Source organism: Strigops habroptila, chromosome 4 (assembly GCF_004027225.2).
Source record: "Strigops habroptila isolate Jane chromosome 4, bStrHab1.2.pri, whole genome shotgun sequence".
Lineage (NCBI taxonomy): Eukaryota > Metazoa > Chordata > Aves > Psittaciformes > Psittacidae > Strigops > Strigops habroptila.
This window is the reverse complement of record NC_046358.1, coordinates 86,381,327-86,397,192: the sequence shown is the minus strand read 5'-3', so window position 1 is coordinate 86,397,192 and position 15,866 is coordinate 86,381,327. Positions and strand designations below refer to the sequence as shown.

Here is a 15,866-nt window from a genome sequence, read left to right as displayed (position 1 = left end):
ACAATTTATTGCATGTCATCTGAGCTGCAGTAACTGTTTGTATGAGAGTTTTTGGCTTGTGACAACTGTAATTTGATGCAGTTTAGCTCACTAAAGAAGACCATTCCAAACTCTGTGTTCTAAATGATCAAAAATGAGTGCTGATACATGAGGCAGACAACATTTTCTGTAAAATCTAATTTAACTTAAGATTGCATTTGTACTTCTAGACCCATATTATTCACATACCTGATCTTCTCGTTCAAAGCCTGGTGCTTTTGGATAGCTAGACGTCGGTGAAGAAACACCTGATGTCCTAGACTCAGAACACAAAACGCCATTTGCTAATGATCTCTGTCTACAAAGAGGTGCAAGGGGAGATAAAGAACTAGTGCTACCAGAACTCGATGTTACAGTTGGACTTGAAGAACAGGAAATCTGTAGAAGACAGAAAACAGCATCTAATATACTCTAGGATATTTTTCTTTTATTTACAGCTATAGTCTTCCTCTGTAACACAATCTGTTGAATTTACAAATTCATTTCAGTCTTATATCAATACAACACTAACTTTGTTTCTTTGTATGTATTTTTGGTATTAGCTTAAAAAGTAGCAGATGACAAAAGTAACATGGAGCTTTTGGGAGTGCACAGACTTCAAAAGGAGATGCATTTGTACACACCAGAATATAGCCTTGTTTGGTCCCTAAACACAAAATCAATCATAGACAGAGCTTACTTAATGGATATTAATTTACAATAACTAGAATACTTGCTTTCTGACAACCCTGATCCCCATTCATTCATATATTTCTTAATTTAGAGTTTAATGCAAGCATTATACAACTTTTCACTCTCGTAAAAGAACTCATGGATCAAGCCAAGCAGCTCAAAAAGAATAAGACATGTAGAATCTTGGCAAAAAGCATCTCAATGCCTTTTTTTTTTTTTTTTGTAAATTTCAAAAGCCTGTTTTGTGAGATTCTTAAACATTACTGAATTTATAATTTTTAGTTCTGCCGTACATTTTCCAGAGAGTTTCAAACTTCTAAAGTAGAAAGCGTGAGCTGAAAGTACAATCTGCAAGGAGCTCTGGATATTTTTTTTGCTAGAAGTAAAATTCTGATCAACCTGGAATTCATGAACTCAGGTGCCAGCATCCTACAATGATATGTTTGACTGGAATTGGGGGCATTGCTTGTTATCTTTTAGTAAACATCTTTTTAGTAAACTGTTCCATTTTCTTAAACTACATTCATAACTAGACTCGCAAAGGCAGTATGGAAATAGCTGCATCCTACATTTATGCCTAATGGCCCAATAGTGAGAACACTCAGTAATAATACACATTTCAACCCCTTCTATGCTTGTTTCTGAACAGAAACTGCCAGTTCTTAAGGAACTGAACTAGTCAATACAGTAACAGAGTGAACTTCTGCCAAAGTGGTTTTGGTTTCTTTAAATACAAAATACCCACTGAAGCAGAGAGACTACATAATAACTATATAGTTCACTGTTAAACTCAAAACTTAGGGTTAACCCTAACCCTTAATTTTATTCTATGCTCCAAAGAATGTGAAAGCATGTTAAAGCAAATCAGGATTTTAACAGGAAACACCTCTCTCCCCAGAATCGTATAACCTCAAATTGTCCTTCCTGAGCAGCTGGAACTTCACATTCAAGTTCCTGTAAATCAGGAAAAGGACCCACATGAACCTAGACAAGGTCTTAACCCTGGAAACGAAAAAAACCACCTCCAATAACTGTAAGCCTTACACTTGATGAAGATTATTACCTATGCATTCACTCCTACCACTACAGAAAATCTTCAGTCATAAACCTTATGTATGTGGAGTTCTGTAATTAGATTGCTTCTGAAGTCCAAAGACAGTTTCTCTGTACAAGTCTGAAATGTACATATACCTTGAGAGCTGACAGGAGTAGAAGAACGGGCACCACAGCCAAAATAATTAAATTGCTAGCCAAGGTTTACTCAAGACAAAATTACTTCTGAAGTCGAAGGCTGAAGAATTAATGCTTTGACCACAAGCTTGTTACAACATGCAATGTTTCTCTTTCTGTTACCATTTACTCTGAATCCAAAGCTGAGGATTGCCCAGTGCATGGCGATGCTAAATTTGCACATTTTTCAGCTCTAAAATACTGAAATCCTTACTTTATCCTAGAGAGAAAAAGAAAAAAAAAGGACAGGGAAAAAAAACCAACCAAACCAACAAAAAAACAACCATCGAGTGAAATAAATTTGTTGTTGTTGTTTTGGTCAATAAATACATGCTAAGGTATCCAGTTCCACATCAAAAGATTTTGAAAACTTTTTACGAATAACATAGTTACATCTTGTAAGTACACTTAGAAACATATTTCTGGTAGCATAAGGCTGCTTAGTGCAGCAGACAAATATGTAAGAGAAAATGACTAGGCAGCAAAAGCAGACTAACACCTGAAGTAAGATACTAATTTAGGCAAGCTACTGACTCAGTTTAACGATGAGTTCCCTAATCTGCACGGAATGTTTCTCAGATGCTATTTCATGTCCACTACTTCAGCTAGGCAGGCAACAGATTATTTTACCAACACAGGAAGATGTACATCATGGCTGCTCCCCTACAATGTGACCTAATGAAGATCAAGAGGGAGAGGGAAGAAGGAAGATAGCCATTATGGATTACTTTTCCTGGAGGGCTACCAGCAGACAACAGAGACGTAAGTGGGGAACAATGCCCTTGCTCACCCAGAATTAATGGTCTTGAGGTACAGAGTTACTGGTCAAGATCAGATAGTATCAGGCACATAGACCATTATACAGGACCAAAATGTGGGCCTTCTCCGGAAGGAAACGGGAGACCTGGTTACCTGGGCTACAGAGAAGGCTGAATGTTTTTTGCATCAGTCTTCACCGTCAAGAGCTCCAGCCAGGCCACCCAAGTAGCAGAAGGTAAAGGCAGGGACTGGGAGAGTGAAGAACCACCCGCTGTAGCTGAAGATCAGGTTCGAGACCATCTAAGAAACATGAAGGTGTACAAGTCCATGAGACCTGACGAGATGCATCCACGGGTCCTGACAGAACAGGCAGATGAAGTCGCCAAGCTGCCATTATGCGTAATATCTGAGAAGTCATGGCAGTCTGGTAAAGTTCCTTCTGACTGCAAAAGGGAAAACATAACCCACATTTTTAAAAAGAGAAAAAAGGAAGACGCAGGGAACTACAGGCCAGTCAGTCTCACCTCAGTGCCCAGCAAGATCGTGGAGCAGACCCTCATGGAAACAGCGCTAAAGGCACACAGAAACTAATGAGGTGATTGGAGACAGCCAACATAGCCTCACTAAGAGCAAATCATGCCTGACAAATTTGGTGGCCTTTGACAACGAGCCTTCAGCATTAGTGGATAATGGGAGAATGACTTATATCATATACCTGGACTTGTGCAAGGCATCTGACACTGTCCCACACAACATCCTTGTCTCTAAACTGGGGAGGCATGGATTTGACAGATGCACCACTTGGTGGGCAAGGAATTGGCTGGATGGCCGCACGCAAAGAGTTGCGGTCAATGGCTCCATGTCCAAGCGGAGACCAGTGACAAGTGGTGTTCTTCAGGGGTCAGTATTGAGACCAGCGCTCTTTAACATCTTTGTAGGCGACATGGATGGCGGGATTGAGTGTACTCTCAGCAAGTTTGCTGATGAGACCAAGCTGCGTGGTGCAGTCAGCAAGCTGGAGGGAAGGGATGGGATGCAGAGGAACTTTGACAGGCTGGAGAGGTGGGCCTGTGCAAATCTCGTGAATGTCAGCAAGGCCATGTGCAAGGTCCTGCACCTGGGTTGGGGCAATCCCAAGCACAAATACAGGCTGGGCAGAGACTGGATGGAGCAACCCTGAGAAGGACTTGGGGGTGCTGGTTAACAAAAAGCTTAACACGACCTGACAGGGTGCGCTTGCAGCCCAGAACCCCTCCATGTGCTGGGCTGCACCCCCAGAGCATGAGCAGCAGGTCGAGGGAAGGGATTCTCCCCCTCTACTGTACTCTGGGGAGACCCCACCTGGAGTACTGTGTCCAGCTCTGGGGCCCCAACATAAGAAGGATGCAAAGCTGTAGGAGCGAGTCCAGAGGAGGCCACGAGGATGAGCGGAGGGCCGGAGCAGCTCTGCTCTGGAGCCAGGCTGAGAGAGCTGCGCTGGGTCAGCCTGGAGAAGAGAAGGCTCCTTAAGGGGAGACCTTAGAGCAGCTCCCAGTGCCTAAAGGGGCTACAAGAAACCTGGAGAGGGGCTTTTTACAACCGCATGTTTTGATAGGACCAAGGGTAATCGCTTTAACCTGAAAGAGGGTAGATTTACATTAAATATGAAGAAGAAATTCTTCACTACGAGTGGTGAGGCGCTGGCACAGGGTGTCCAGAAAAGCTGTGGCTGCCCCAACCTGGCAGTGTTCAAGGCCAGGCTGGATGGGGCTTGGAACAACCTGGTCTAGAGGAAGGTGTCCCTGCCCGTGGCAGGGGGTTGGAACTGGATGAGCTTTAAGGTCCCTTCTAATCCAAACCAGTCTGGGATTCTATGAAAAAGAGTGCAATGGGGAGAAGGGAAACGGTCAATGATTACTTTTTGATCAGTGCTTAAGAATTTACATTTTGGTATCCATGTTGGCATGAACAGCAATGTCCTCAGCACTACTGATGCTAGAAAAATCTATTGCCAATTGTCAGTCTTAATTTGGGTTGGGGGTTTTTTCGGCGTTTTCTTCTTTATTAAGACAAGCACAAACAACAGAAGCTAGAATCCATAGTTGCCTCAACTCTGGAGGAAGCCTTCAGCAGTATCTTTGGAAACTGATCTACAAGTGTTACTGAAGACTTGTGTCTTTTTATTTTCTGAGTGTGGGACAGGGGCCCAAGAAATTTTAGTACTCTTCAGGAATGTGTCCCTCCTAAAAATGGAAATCTGTTCTGTTGTGCAGTCAAAGACATAAGCACAGGAAGGACACAGTTCAACCCCTAAGGGTTTAGAGTCCACTCTAATTAAAGACCAGTACTTGGTGACATTTCTTACTTTACAAGCTTACCTTAACAAGGGTTACATCCTCATAATGTATGAAGAAATAATTTGTCACTATTCATCACTGCAGCTAAATTGCTTAGAAAAAGAGCATGTAGAACAAGTGATACATTCTTTCTCTTAGTTCTTGTCTACTCTATACCTTTGCTTACAGCTGAACTTCTACACAGAAAATGAGAAAACATATACCTATAAAACTAGTTGTATTTCCTATGAAAATAGAAGCTTCTTGAGTTTCTCGATTTGCATTATATCTTGTGGCTTTAAATGTACTGTTATGCTGCCTACATTTGTAGGGGGTGGAGGAGAAGATGACAGGATGTGGAAACATGTTTTTAATGAAGCTGTAAAACTAATTTTGCTCTCAAGTAACTTATGTCCTTCCTACATCCCTCGGTGTCTCAGAACATCAATTGCCCAGTAAAGGAAGTATGATTCATCACCATTGTTCAGATTTAGATTATGCGTGCATTACCAAACTCAGCTGCATTATCACCGTTTAATAAATAATCATTTACCAAATGAGTGTGGTAACTGACCATGTGCACACAGTCAAGCCATCTTCGTTATGAAGTAAAACAGACAACCTGAGGCTTAATGAAGGCAGCAGAATATTAGCACCAAGTCTGCAATGAGGATGAGCTATGAAGGCACACAATCTTTACCATGACTGAACTGACAAGCACTGACTTAACTGTGCTAACTTGAACGTGTGATCAAGTACTTACACATCTTTGATAAATTTGATGAAACAAAGATGGTGCTAGTTATCCTATCTTCATCTGTTGTAATCAACATATATCCTATGCAAATATTCACTTTTAAATACGTCATGGGCATAATGACATGATGGCCAACATTTCTATCCTTTTACTTTTCAAATCAAAACTATGATTTATTGCTCTGAGCCTAGAAGGGCTAACATAAATATTCTGTAACTGAAAAATGCAATTAATCTTTGAAGTATCTCCTACTTATCTCCCAAATAAACAGCAAGTGTTCATGTTAATTTTGCAATGCCACAAACTTGAACAATATTTACAGACAAAATTTTATCATATAGTTAGGTGTTTGCTCTGTACCATCATCTAGCTTAGGTACATGACAACTAGGTACCAGTAACAGAGACCTGATGTATGGAAATCAGCAGCATAATCCTGAAGTGTGAGCTGAGCGTGTTTTTAGGGAGAGGTGATAAGGTTCTTCACATTTTTTGGCTGCTCAAGAGGATATGCATTCTGTATTGATATAGTAACACTGGAAAGCTAATCAACCAGCTAGAGAAAGCATATGAAGCAGCAACTATGACTATGGTTGCACGCACTGAGACAGCCTACTTCATCCAACTTTCATGGCACTGAGAAGAACAGACATCGGAGAAGACCATTTGGGTATGTTAAATTGCAATAAATTTGCAGGATATAAATGATAACAGTTGAAATGAAGGGATGAAATTAAGGTGAGGTGGAAGCTTACAGCTGAGAATGATGCATATATACAGGGTGCAGAGAATTGCATGCCAGAGAGATTATTTTGGCAAAGGTGGCTGAGGAAAGGGGTAGATCACAAGTGACTGAGGAAAACAGGTGCACAGCATATTGTTTCATATGATGAAACGTTACATAGCTGAAGATTCATGGAAGGATATGCAAGGAGTAATGGAAATACGAATAAACATGAAGAAGTGGAACATAACCAACTTCATTAACCAAGTAGGACATTAAAGTTTAATCGATGCAAGCAATGTATCTGAAATATGAATCAAGCTATTTCAGGACTTGCATGCACAGAAATATTCAAGAAACCTAGTCTACTATCAATTCCTATAACCAAGGACTTCAGATGCATGAATTTTACCAGCTCAACAGAAAATATAAGGAAGACTTTTAAAAGTTACATCAAGAGTGAAAGAAAATAAATTTATGTCAAAAAAAGGAGCAGTAAGAGAATGAGTAAAAAGGAGTATTCCTTCTGACAATTAGTTGATGCTGAACAGAGCACAAAAGATTAGTAATGGTTAAGAACAAGCAGCAAGAGCTGAAAGTAAAAGTTGCTGGTGTAAACGTAGCTCCTAAAGAGGACACACAGGACTGGGAAAAGGATGAGTGAACTTGTTGCTACAATGCATGCAAAGACTCTGAATCCTACTAAAGGCACTTCACAGCCCTCATGCAATATGAGAAAAAAAGGGGTATGCCAAGAAAGCCGTATTAGGACTTGCTAGAGCAACACACAAAAAGAAAGATAAGAGATGATGGGAACTGTGGAGAAGCAAGTAGTACTAATTGAAATGAAAAATTACAATCAATGAAAATACTGTACCACATTGGGTAAACTGCATTGTGTGAGTTTAGTATATTTAGATGCTACAATTGGTGGAGTATAAAGCAAAGGGAACTGCAAAGAGACACTGATGAAAAACAGTACTATCAAAGATCAAGTGAAGGGACTGACAAAAGTATAATGTTAGATGCTTCAAGGCAGAAGGCAGAATATGGAGGTAAAGAAACATAGATGCATAAGCTTTCCATGGAAACTGAACTCAAACTTACCAAAAAAGGCTAAAGAGTAGATTATTTACTGACTGAAATGTTAAGGAAAGATACAGCAGATGAATGACTGATGATAGTCCAATTGACAAAGCAATTTAAGATGAAGACGTAAGAATACTGTATAGGTAAGATAAGAAGGTATATATTTAAAACAGTTACACAGCCTCCCTTCACTATCAACCTGAATCATATGGAATCTTAATGGACTCATTCTTCCAATAACATTTATAGATAGGCCAATAGATACTATCACATTCTACAAATGGGGACCTAAGCTCATAATCAAAGAGGAATATTATGATTGAGCAAAGAACTGAGTTTACATGTCTCAAATACTACATGATCCTTTTCCCCTGGAAGCAAATGAAACAGTAGGATACTCTCCCAGCATACTATAACAGGATATGTGAAAGAAGTTTTGGAAGATGAATAGGGAGAGTTTGTTTTGAAGACACAAAGGTAGAGAGGCAAGTCTAATTTCATCATGATAAAAACTTCTAAAATTACGTTTACTCAGGGCCAGTGTCTGACAGTGATGAGAATGAAGATGAAGGAGGGGACAGAAAAACAGACATCTTATTGGAAGAGAGAGAAAAACACAAACCATGAATGTAACTAAGTTGCTGGGATATGGAAAATGGAGGGAGGGAAGAAAACAGACTAACTACTTAAATAATAAAATTAAGCAGTTTATGGCAGATGGAAAAGGTAAAAGCAAGCAAGCAACAAAATTCAAGAATTAAACATGGAAAAACAGAAGACCAACCTGCTAATAACTGAATATTAAATTAAAAAAAAAAAAAAAAAAAGGAAGTGCATCAACCAATGCTGCAGGTAAGCAGTAAATTTAAGTAGTCAATTGAAAGAAAGACAGAACATTTTGCCAGACATCAGAAAAAAAGGTGGCCACTTTCAATAAAACTTTAAGTAGAAAGTACAGAGAAGGAGGTAGGGTCAACTTTTCCATTTTCACACTTGAACAGCAGTACAGGCAGAGACTCACTGAGCATGGAATGGAAAATGTAGACAACGTTCATCAGGCTCCTAATGACTAATAGAAAAATACATGTGTATCGAAGAAGATTCCCTGTGGCTGGAAGGCATATTACAATAGTTAGTATTTTCAGCTGTACCTAAATAATTCATGAAAGGCTAAGAAGCTTCTGTGAGAAGAGATGCTTTTATGGGTCTCTCCTGAAAGCTTCAGAACCCTAGCAATAACAAAATTAGCTTCCTGAATAAGAAGGCAGACCTTCTCTCAGAAGCTTTCATATAAAGAAGCAGACTTCCGCACTGGGGAACCTAAGATAAAAGGTAGGCATATTAGTACCTTTGTTCTCAATCTACAGGACAGCAATATGAAGCTATATGAAAGCAAGCCAAGAGTTTCTGGACTATTTATTGGCAATTCCTTTTAAATGTTATTTAAAATATGTCCTTTTATCTGGTTTCTAATCAAACAGTATCAATTGACAGTGCTGGAAAGCTAGAAGTGAAAATTCTGGGAATAAATGTGTATGTACTTATGACTCTGCGCTGGAAACAAGGTAAGAAAAACACAGGTCAGGAGAGAACAAGAGGGATGTCACTATATATATGATTTTGCAACAATCAGAAAATCTAACAAAACAATCTATTCCAACTAATACTAGAAGGAAGATAATAGAATCTCTGCAATATATCTTTCTCCTTCCTCTCCCTCACCCTTAGCAGATAAAATTTGCTAATATAAATACACATTTATCACCCTTGTAATCAAACCCTCTACTACCAAACACACTACATGTACTGCACCACTGTAAGAGGCTTTAAGCATAAAGCATGTTCAGGTAGGTCATTGATTCATTCCTAATGTTAACAAATAAGGGCAGAGAAGAGGGCTGGGATCAGTCAAGATCTTCCATGCATTAAACCTTTCCTATAGAAAAAAGAGACATGTGTAAATTAAGCTGTCCTGTAGTCGTATATTTGATTAACAATGATGTTCCTCACATTCAAAATATTGCATCTAAACACAAAAAACAAGAAGAGAAAACACAAATAATACATAGTTAAATCTGGTGCCGGGCATACATTCCAGTTAGGCTTACACTACCAGTTAAATATTATTGCCTGACATTTACTATAGCTCTGTTTTTCTTCTCTTTTGCTGAAGTACAAAGAAATAAAAAACAGACGTTTAAGAAGTAAAATAAACATTGTATATTGGCACAGTGATTATTAGTAACTTTTCCAGAATTATTTACACTTACATTTCCAGACTGCCCACTGCTATTTGTAATGCTGTTTGTGGAGTTAAGACTGCTGCTCCATTCATTTGCAATTCCTATGCTGTCTGTTGAAAACAGGTGAGCGCCTGGCTTTGATTGACAACCAGTTTGCAGTATGACTACATTCATGGTGTCCTCTGTTGAAGGAATCCCCAACAAATTACACACAGATTTGATACTTAGCTGTGTGAATTAAACAATTACATACCTAGTACCAAACAAAGCACCTGTCACATGGAAACATAAATCACACACAAGAAATCCCTCTTTTTTTTTAATATAAGCATAAAAGGCAAGGTAAGAATATAAAACAAATATATAGTTCACCATTATGTATTTGTGGCTGCTAACAAATGTGACACTCTTATTTTCTTGCTCCATCAAAAACTGGTGGGACACAGATTGAAATTGATATATTTAAAGTATTCTAGATTTTGTTTTGTTTTCCAGAAACTCTATCACACCAGGGTTTAAAGACAACATTTTTTAGAACTCCTGACCAGAAAGGTACCATAATTACAGGGTTCTTTGTTTTCTTTTTCCAGACTAGAACCAACTGACTTAATCATAAAACAATTTGAAGAGAACATGGGACTTGTACCATTTAACTTAAAAAGGAACAATAACTTTTCAGAAACTTCATTAGTAACTTACATGTAAATGCTGATCAATGACTTGTTAATTTTCATACCAGAAAATTCAGCTCAAGGTGACTGAACAATTACTTTGCAATTCCCCTTTGCAAAGTAGCAAAGGCTACTTTGTTGAACCATTACACATCTTGGATATTTGATTCTCTAAATGTGCAATATACTAAGATTTAGACTTCTAGTTTTACAGGCAAATGATGAGCTAACAAAAAAAAGTTTACTTTAGTGAGCAACGGCTGTTAATAACATGCCTCACCTCATAATCCATGCACACAAGACATCAAAGTAAGGAAGTCAGAACTGAAAGCAAAAATCTCTTAATAAATTCTACAGGTATAGCAAGATTTTTTTCATCGCTAGCCACTACTGTGTATCTAAGGGGTAATGATAAACTACAGTTAAAAATCAAATTTAAACATTTGTCCCTACTGGAAACAATAAGTAGCTCTGACAGAGTGCATGAAAGCACAAGTCATAGTAAGAAACAGCATGAGTATGAGATACATAGACACCTCTCTTTGGTGGAGGATTGTTTCTAGTGATGCCGGTTTTTTCTACCTGGTATTTGATCCATCACAACTCTGCAACCTTCTGACTACACAGTTCAACGCTTTACCAAATATTTCCTCTACTGTATAAATTACAAAAATATAGAAGCGGCTAACAAAAGAGAAAGGAAAAAGCTCCAGTAAGTACCACAATGCACATGAGTCCACCCACACCCCCCCCCCCCCCAAAAAAAGGAAAAAGCAACCATAGGGATTACAAAGATGATGTCACTAGAGCCCTGCTGTTCCTCCTGAAGAACGGGAGTGCAAAGAACAGTTGGGAAGACAGGAACAGATGCGCTGAATTTTTGTAATTTACCTCACTTTCACTACGTATCATCTTACTGTAGAGCTGCTTGGCCAGAGCAGCCACCTTATGTCCAGTCAACCCTCACATTGTCACAGGAAAAGCCCTATCTGATTCATGCTCTCTCCTACATCTTCCATTAGCATTTTTTCCCTGACACAATCACACATCCATCCAATATTCTATAAATGAGTGTAAGTAGTCATACCACCCCAAAAGGGTAGTATAAGACTGCTTTCCAAACATTTCAAAGAGAAATTGTCTCTTCTTTCTCCTTCCAAGGTATCTAGGGAGAATAACATTACTAATTCTTGCTATTCTGCTTATTGATAGTTAACTCAGACGGACACACTAAATTCAGAATGTATGCTTCTTTATCATTCTAATTTCTTCCAGGAATGTACATCATAGTTTGTGGCCAGCTGCACAAAAGTAACAAATTCTACAGCATAAGCTTCCCCCAATCTAACCATATTTTCTGAAAGACCTATAGCTCTTGTAGGAGGTTGCAACTGACAGAAACAGTGTCATGTGGTGGCCTATCTCACGGTGATCCCTGAAGCTCATGGAGATTAGCACAGTTCTCAAAAAGAGCTTCAAATATCTAATGCCAATGCAGCAGTGCTTCAGGGATAATGTATCAGTAGCTTATACAGGAATAGGGTTGTACTCTTTATGACATACAACTTTTTCAGCTATACAGCCTCCTTAGAGTTTGCACTAACGAGGCTTGGGTATTATGAATATAAGAGTTACCACAGTTGGGCTACGTCTGGCCTGGGGAATCCCATCTTTCATGAAGTCAGAAGTGTTTTCATTATTGCAATCTTGATACCAATAGGAGAGAAGAGTCTTGGATGAACAAACTGAAGGCAAATGCCTTCAGTAACAGATGCTGTTATATAGGAAATGGAAGAGTTTCCAAACTCTTGCCAGCAGTTTCAGTTTGCCCATGTTTCTGCTTCAAAAGAAAAAAAAAAAATCTGTTCTTCTTTAAGGTGCCAGGTGTAGTCAGGCAGTCACTGGATAAATGAGTGCCACAGATTGCTGTTCATTACTTTAAGAGAGTCCATTACTGAAGAGTCCCCACATACCCTGGTTACTCTCTGTTTTGCAAAGGGAGATACGTCACATCCCACTACATCTCTACTTTTCAGGATTAGGTGCCCTCCTTCCTGTCATCACAAGGTGTCTTTGGGACTACACTTGGACCTAGGATTTCAGCCAGAGGGGGAAAAAATCAAGAGGTGACATTTACAGGCTAATACTGTCTGCAGCCAGGGCCTGAAGGGAAAAGCAGTCTTGGAGGAACAGTAATACAAAGGCGGAGGAAGGGGTGGGGGGTGGGGGGAATGGTCAGCTGGTTCTGAGGAAGTCATTGAGAGAACACTAGAAATGCAATTATAGACAATGTGTGCTTCCACAAATTATTTCACACGGAATGATAAAAATTGCTGAGATACATGTACGAATGGTGGGAAATCTTCCTCTACCCGTTCCACATAGGCAGGGCTTCACTGAAGTTAGGTGGAGAACACCCGTAATTTGTGATTCAAGGAGATCCATGAACCGAGAGTTTCATGCTTTTCATACTGATGATAAGATCTACAACTCTGAAACCATTTTCTCCCCTTCCCTAATATAGAAATCATTTTATTCTACTAACATAGGAGACAGAATGTCAGAGCTGCTAAACTAAGCTTAAAGTTGTTGCCAATAGCAGAAAGGCACTCTTGCTGATAGTAACCAAACACCTAACTTCTGATGAACTATTCAGACTACCAGATACAGGGGGTGAGTACTGTTGCAAGATTTCAAGTTCATTTGTCGAGATTCCCTGCTTATACAGTCTTCATTAGAGATGATGTAAGGCAGAGTTCCAGAGCATGCTGGCTGAGCATGTCTCAAGTCTCAAGCCTCTTCTGATGGACATAAAATTCTGTCTAACACAACTATGCACAGAAAAGTAAGCTGCTGCTTCTCAATTAGCACTGCTAACATGTTTAAAGTCTCAGGAATTCTCCCAGAGTTCTGAAGATTTTTAAAGAGTACAAGAATTCATCCTACGGAGTAGAAGAATGAACGGGCTGGGGTAGAAAGATTAGCAACAGATTAGAAAGATATCCCTTAGGGAGAATAAGATCAGCAAATTTGTAAGTTTGCACTTTCCTTCAGCCCTCTATCTTTAGCCTGAGCAACGCGTAACTTTTCCTTAGAGATGGAAATCTTGTTTATTGTCAATGAGAGCTTCCTTTGAGAATGATTCAAGCATCAACTGGACTGTTAAAAGATACTAATGATCAAGACACACAGAAGTAGATCATGATGGGGGTCTCAAAAGAACTCCAATCTCAAATAGCTCTGCTGAGTTTATCCTGTACAGTCTTCATGCTGAAGAGGCAAGAGGGGAGGCAGCATTCATTATGCTCTAAGAAAGGAAACAAGAAAAAATGTAGTCTTGTCCCACAGGAGTTTTTTATCGTGTCACAATTATACCATGCTGCACATACGCAGTGAATTTGTTTAAATCATACTCTTTCAGCTGTTTCAGGAAAGAAAAAAGTTGTATCAGATAAAGCGAAAAGTAGACCTAGTGCCATAAATTCCCTCTGTAAGAAAATGTGCATATTCAGACTTCCTGAGTCAAAGACATACTTGCCAAAACTGGCAAACAGTGAAAGACTTGATTTAGGAGATAGCCTCAACAGCATGAAAATAAAGGCAGTGAGGTACTTTTGATGTGAAGAAGCAGTCCATAAAGACTTCATTGCCATAATGGCTTGAAGGCTTGTTAGGTCTTAGAATAATGGGCTTCTTGAAATAAATACAGGAGGTTATTTATCCTTCCTCTTCTTTGAGGAACAAAACCTAGTAAAAGTAAAATGGATCATACCACAGAAGTTAAAAGACAAGGTCACCATACCACACATTCTCAGAAACAAGAGCTGTGGGCTGCAAGAATGATTCTATTCACTGAAAGTCTTTTAGGTAAGCATGTGACACCGTAAGTGGTTGTACACAACATTACATTTGCTTAGACAGGTTAGATAGAGAGAGGAGACTGCCATTACTTATCATTAGAGGATCCTAAGATAAATACTACTACACTGCAGACATTTGGAACTTTCAAATCCCTCTTTCCAGCTCTAGAAGCAGAAAGCAAAAAGTAAGATAGGAGCAGACTATTTTTTTATGGATTACATAATCAAGCAAAAGTTACATAATAAAAAAAAAAGAAAATACTTATCATTTACAAAAACTTGTTAAACAGAAATGCTTCAAGTTCTACCTTGCATCACAGCTGAGAAGAAGTCATGAACAGCTGTTGCAGCAACTGCACATTTTACATTTTGGAGTACAGGGAGAATGTAGGGGTAGCCTACGTTGATACTACTATTAAAAAGAATCTGATGATGCATACCCAATATGTGTAGATCATACCAAAGAACTGAATGTTTTCTTGGAGAAAAATGGTTCCTCTTCCCTTTTTCTATACATAAGTTTGAGTGCAGTGAAGATGTAAGTGGGCTATGGAGGAAAGAGCACAGCTGAAAATTTTCTCTGTGTTCTTTTTCAGTTTAGCTAAGGCCCTACTTCTGCAAATACTTGAGAGGATATTTAACTTTTACCTGAGAAGTTTACTGTAGCTTTCAACAGGACAGCTAATATATTTTAAAAAGTCAAGTATGTGTGTAGGAAGTTGCCAAGTCAAGCTCAAAAAGTTGAAGGGACAAGCTGCATTTGCAAAGAAAAGCTATACGAATTTTTCTGCTATACAAATTTGATGCAAATGCGGCCAGCTCCCTTAGCAATGTACGGTATTAGAAGACATGGACTAAATTTCTAAAAGCAAGTGACGTCAAATGCGATTTATATATTAAAATTAATAAGTCACTTCTGTTATTCATGTTTCAAAATTATGGTTCACTTTTATGAACACTGATAAAAAATAACAGTTCTCTTACTTACTTTCAACATGTGCAAATGCACAAAATGGACCACGTGGGCAGTAACCTGTTTGGCGCATGTCATTGCACTTTGTAGATTTATATATCTAAACAAAACAGAAGGGTGATTAACCTAAACATTTTTGTTACATAATGACAAAATCGCTAAAAAATTATAAAACCTTTAAATGAAAAATTCTGAATATTTACTAACGACATGTATTACAGTTTTCTTAGAAAATTCAGTTCTTCTCATAATTTTTAAAAAATCAAAGAGAACAGAATTTTAAGAAAAGCAAACCTGAGACAAGAGAATCTTAACTCTCTTCTGTATAATAACAAACAGTAAGTAGCAATAATATTTTAGAGAAGAAGTGCATTGAGAATAAAATTTTCAAAGTAATTTACACCACTTTCAAGAAATCTTGCAGGAGAAATAATGCATGTAGTAGAGCAGCTTACAGAGCTGAAAAAACCCAAACACAATAGTATGTTTTTTGCAACACAGCTCCTTCATTAGGACACCTCCAATATCCAAATCA

General features: G+C 38.6%; 1 protein-coding gene across 15 annotated transcripts in view; it reads right to left on the bottom strand.

The window, feature by feature from the left end:
* UNKL (unk like zinc finger) overlaps positions 1-15,866 on the bottom strand; it is a 65,629-nt gene that overhangs the window by 29,577 nt on the left and 20,186 nt on the right. For 12 of the 15 annotated variants that reach the window (XM_030481844.1, XM_030481845.1, XM_030481846.1 and 9 more), the window contains 3 exons: positions 15,347-15,431; positions 9,855-10,009; positions 229-417 (listed from right to left, as the gene is read on the bottom strand). In XM_030481844.1, coding sequence (XP_030337704.1) covers positions 229-417; positions 9,855-10,009; positions 15,347-15,431 — 429 coding nt within the window. The remainder of the gene's footprint in view (positions 1-228; positions 418-9,854; positions 10,010-15,346; positions 15,432-15,866) is intronic. The other 3 variants (XM_030481858.1, XM_030481859.1, XM_030481855.1) reach the window with 3 other exon arrangements.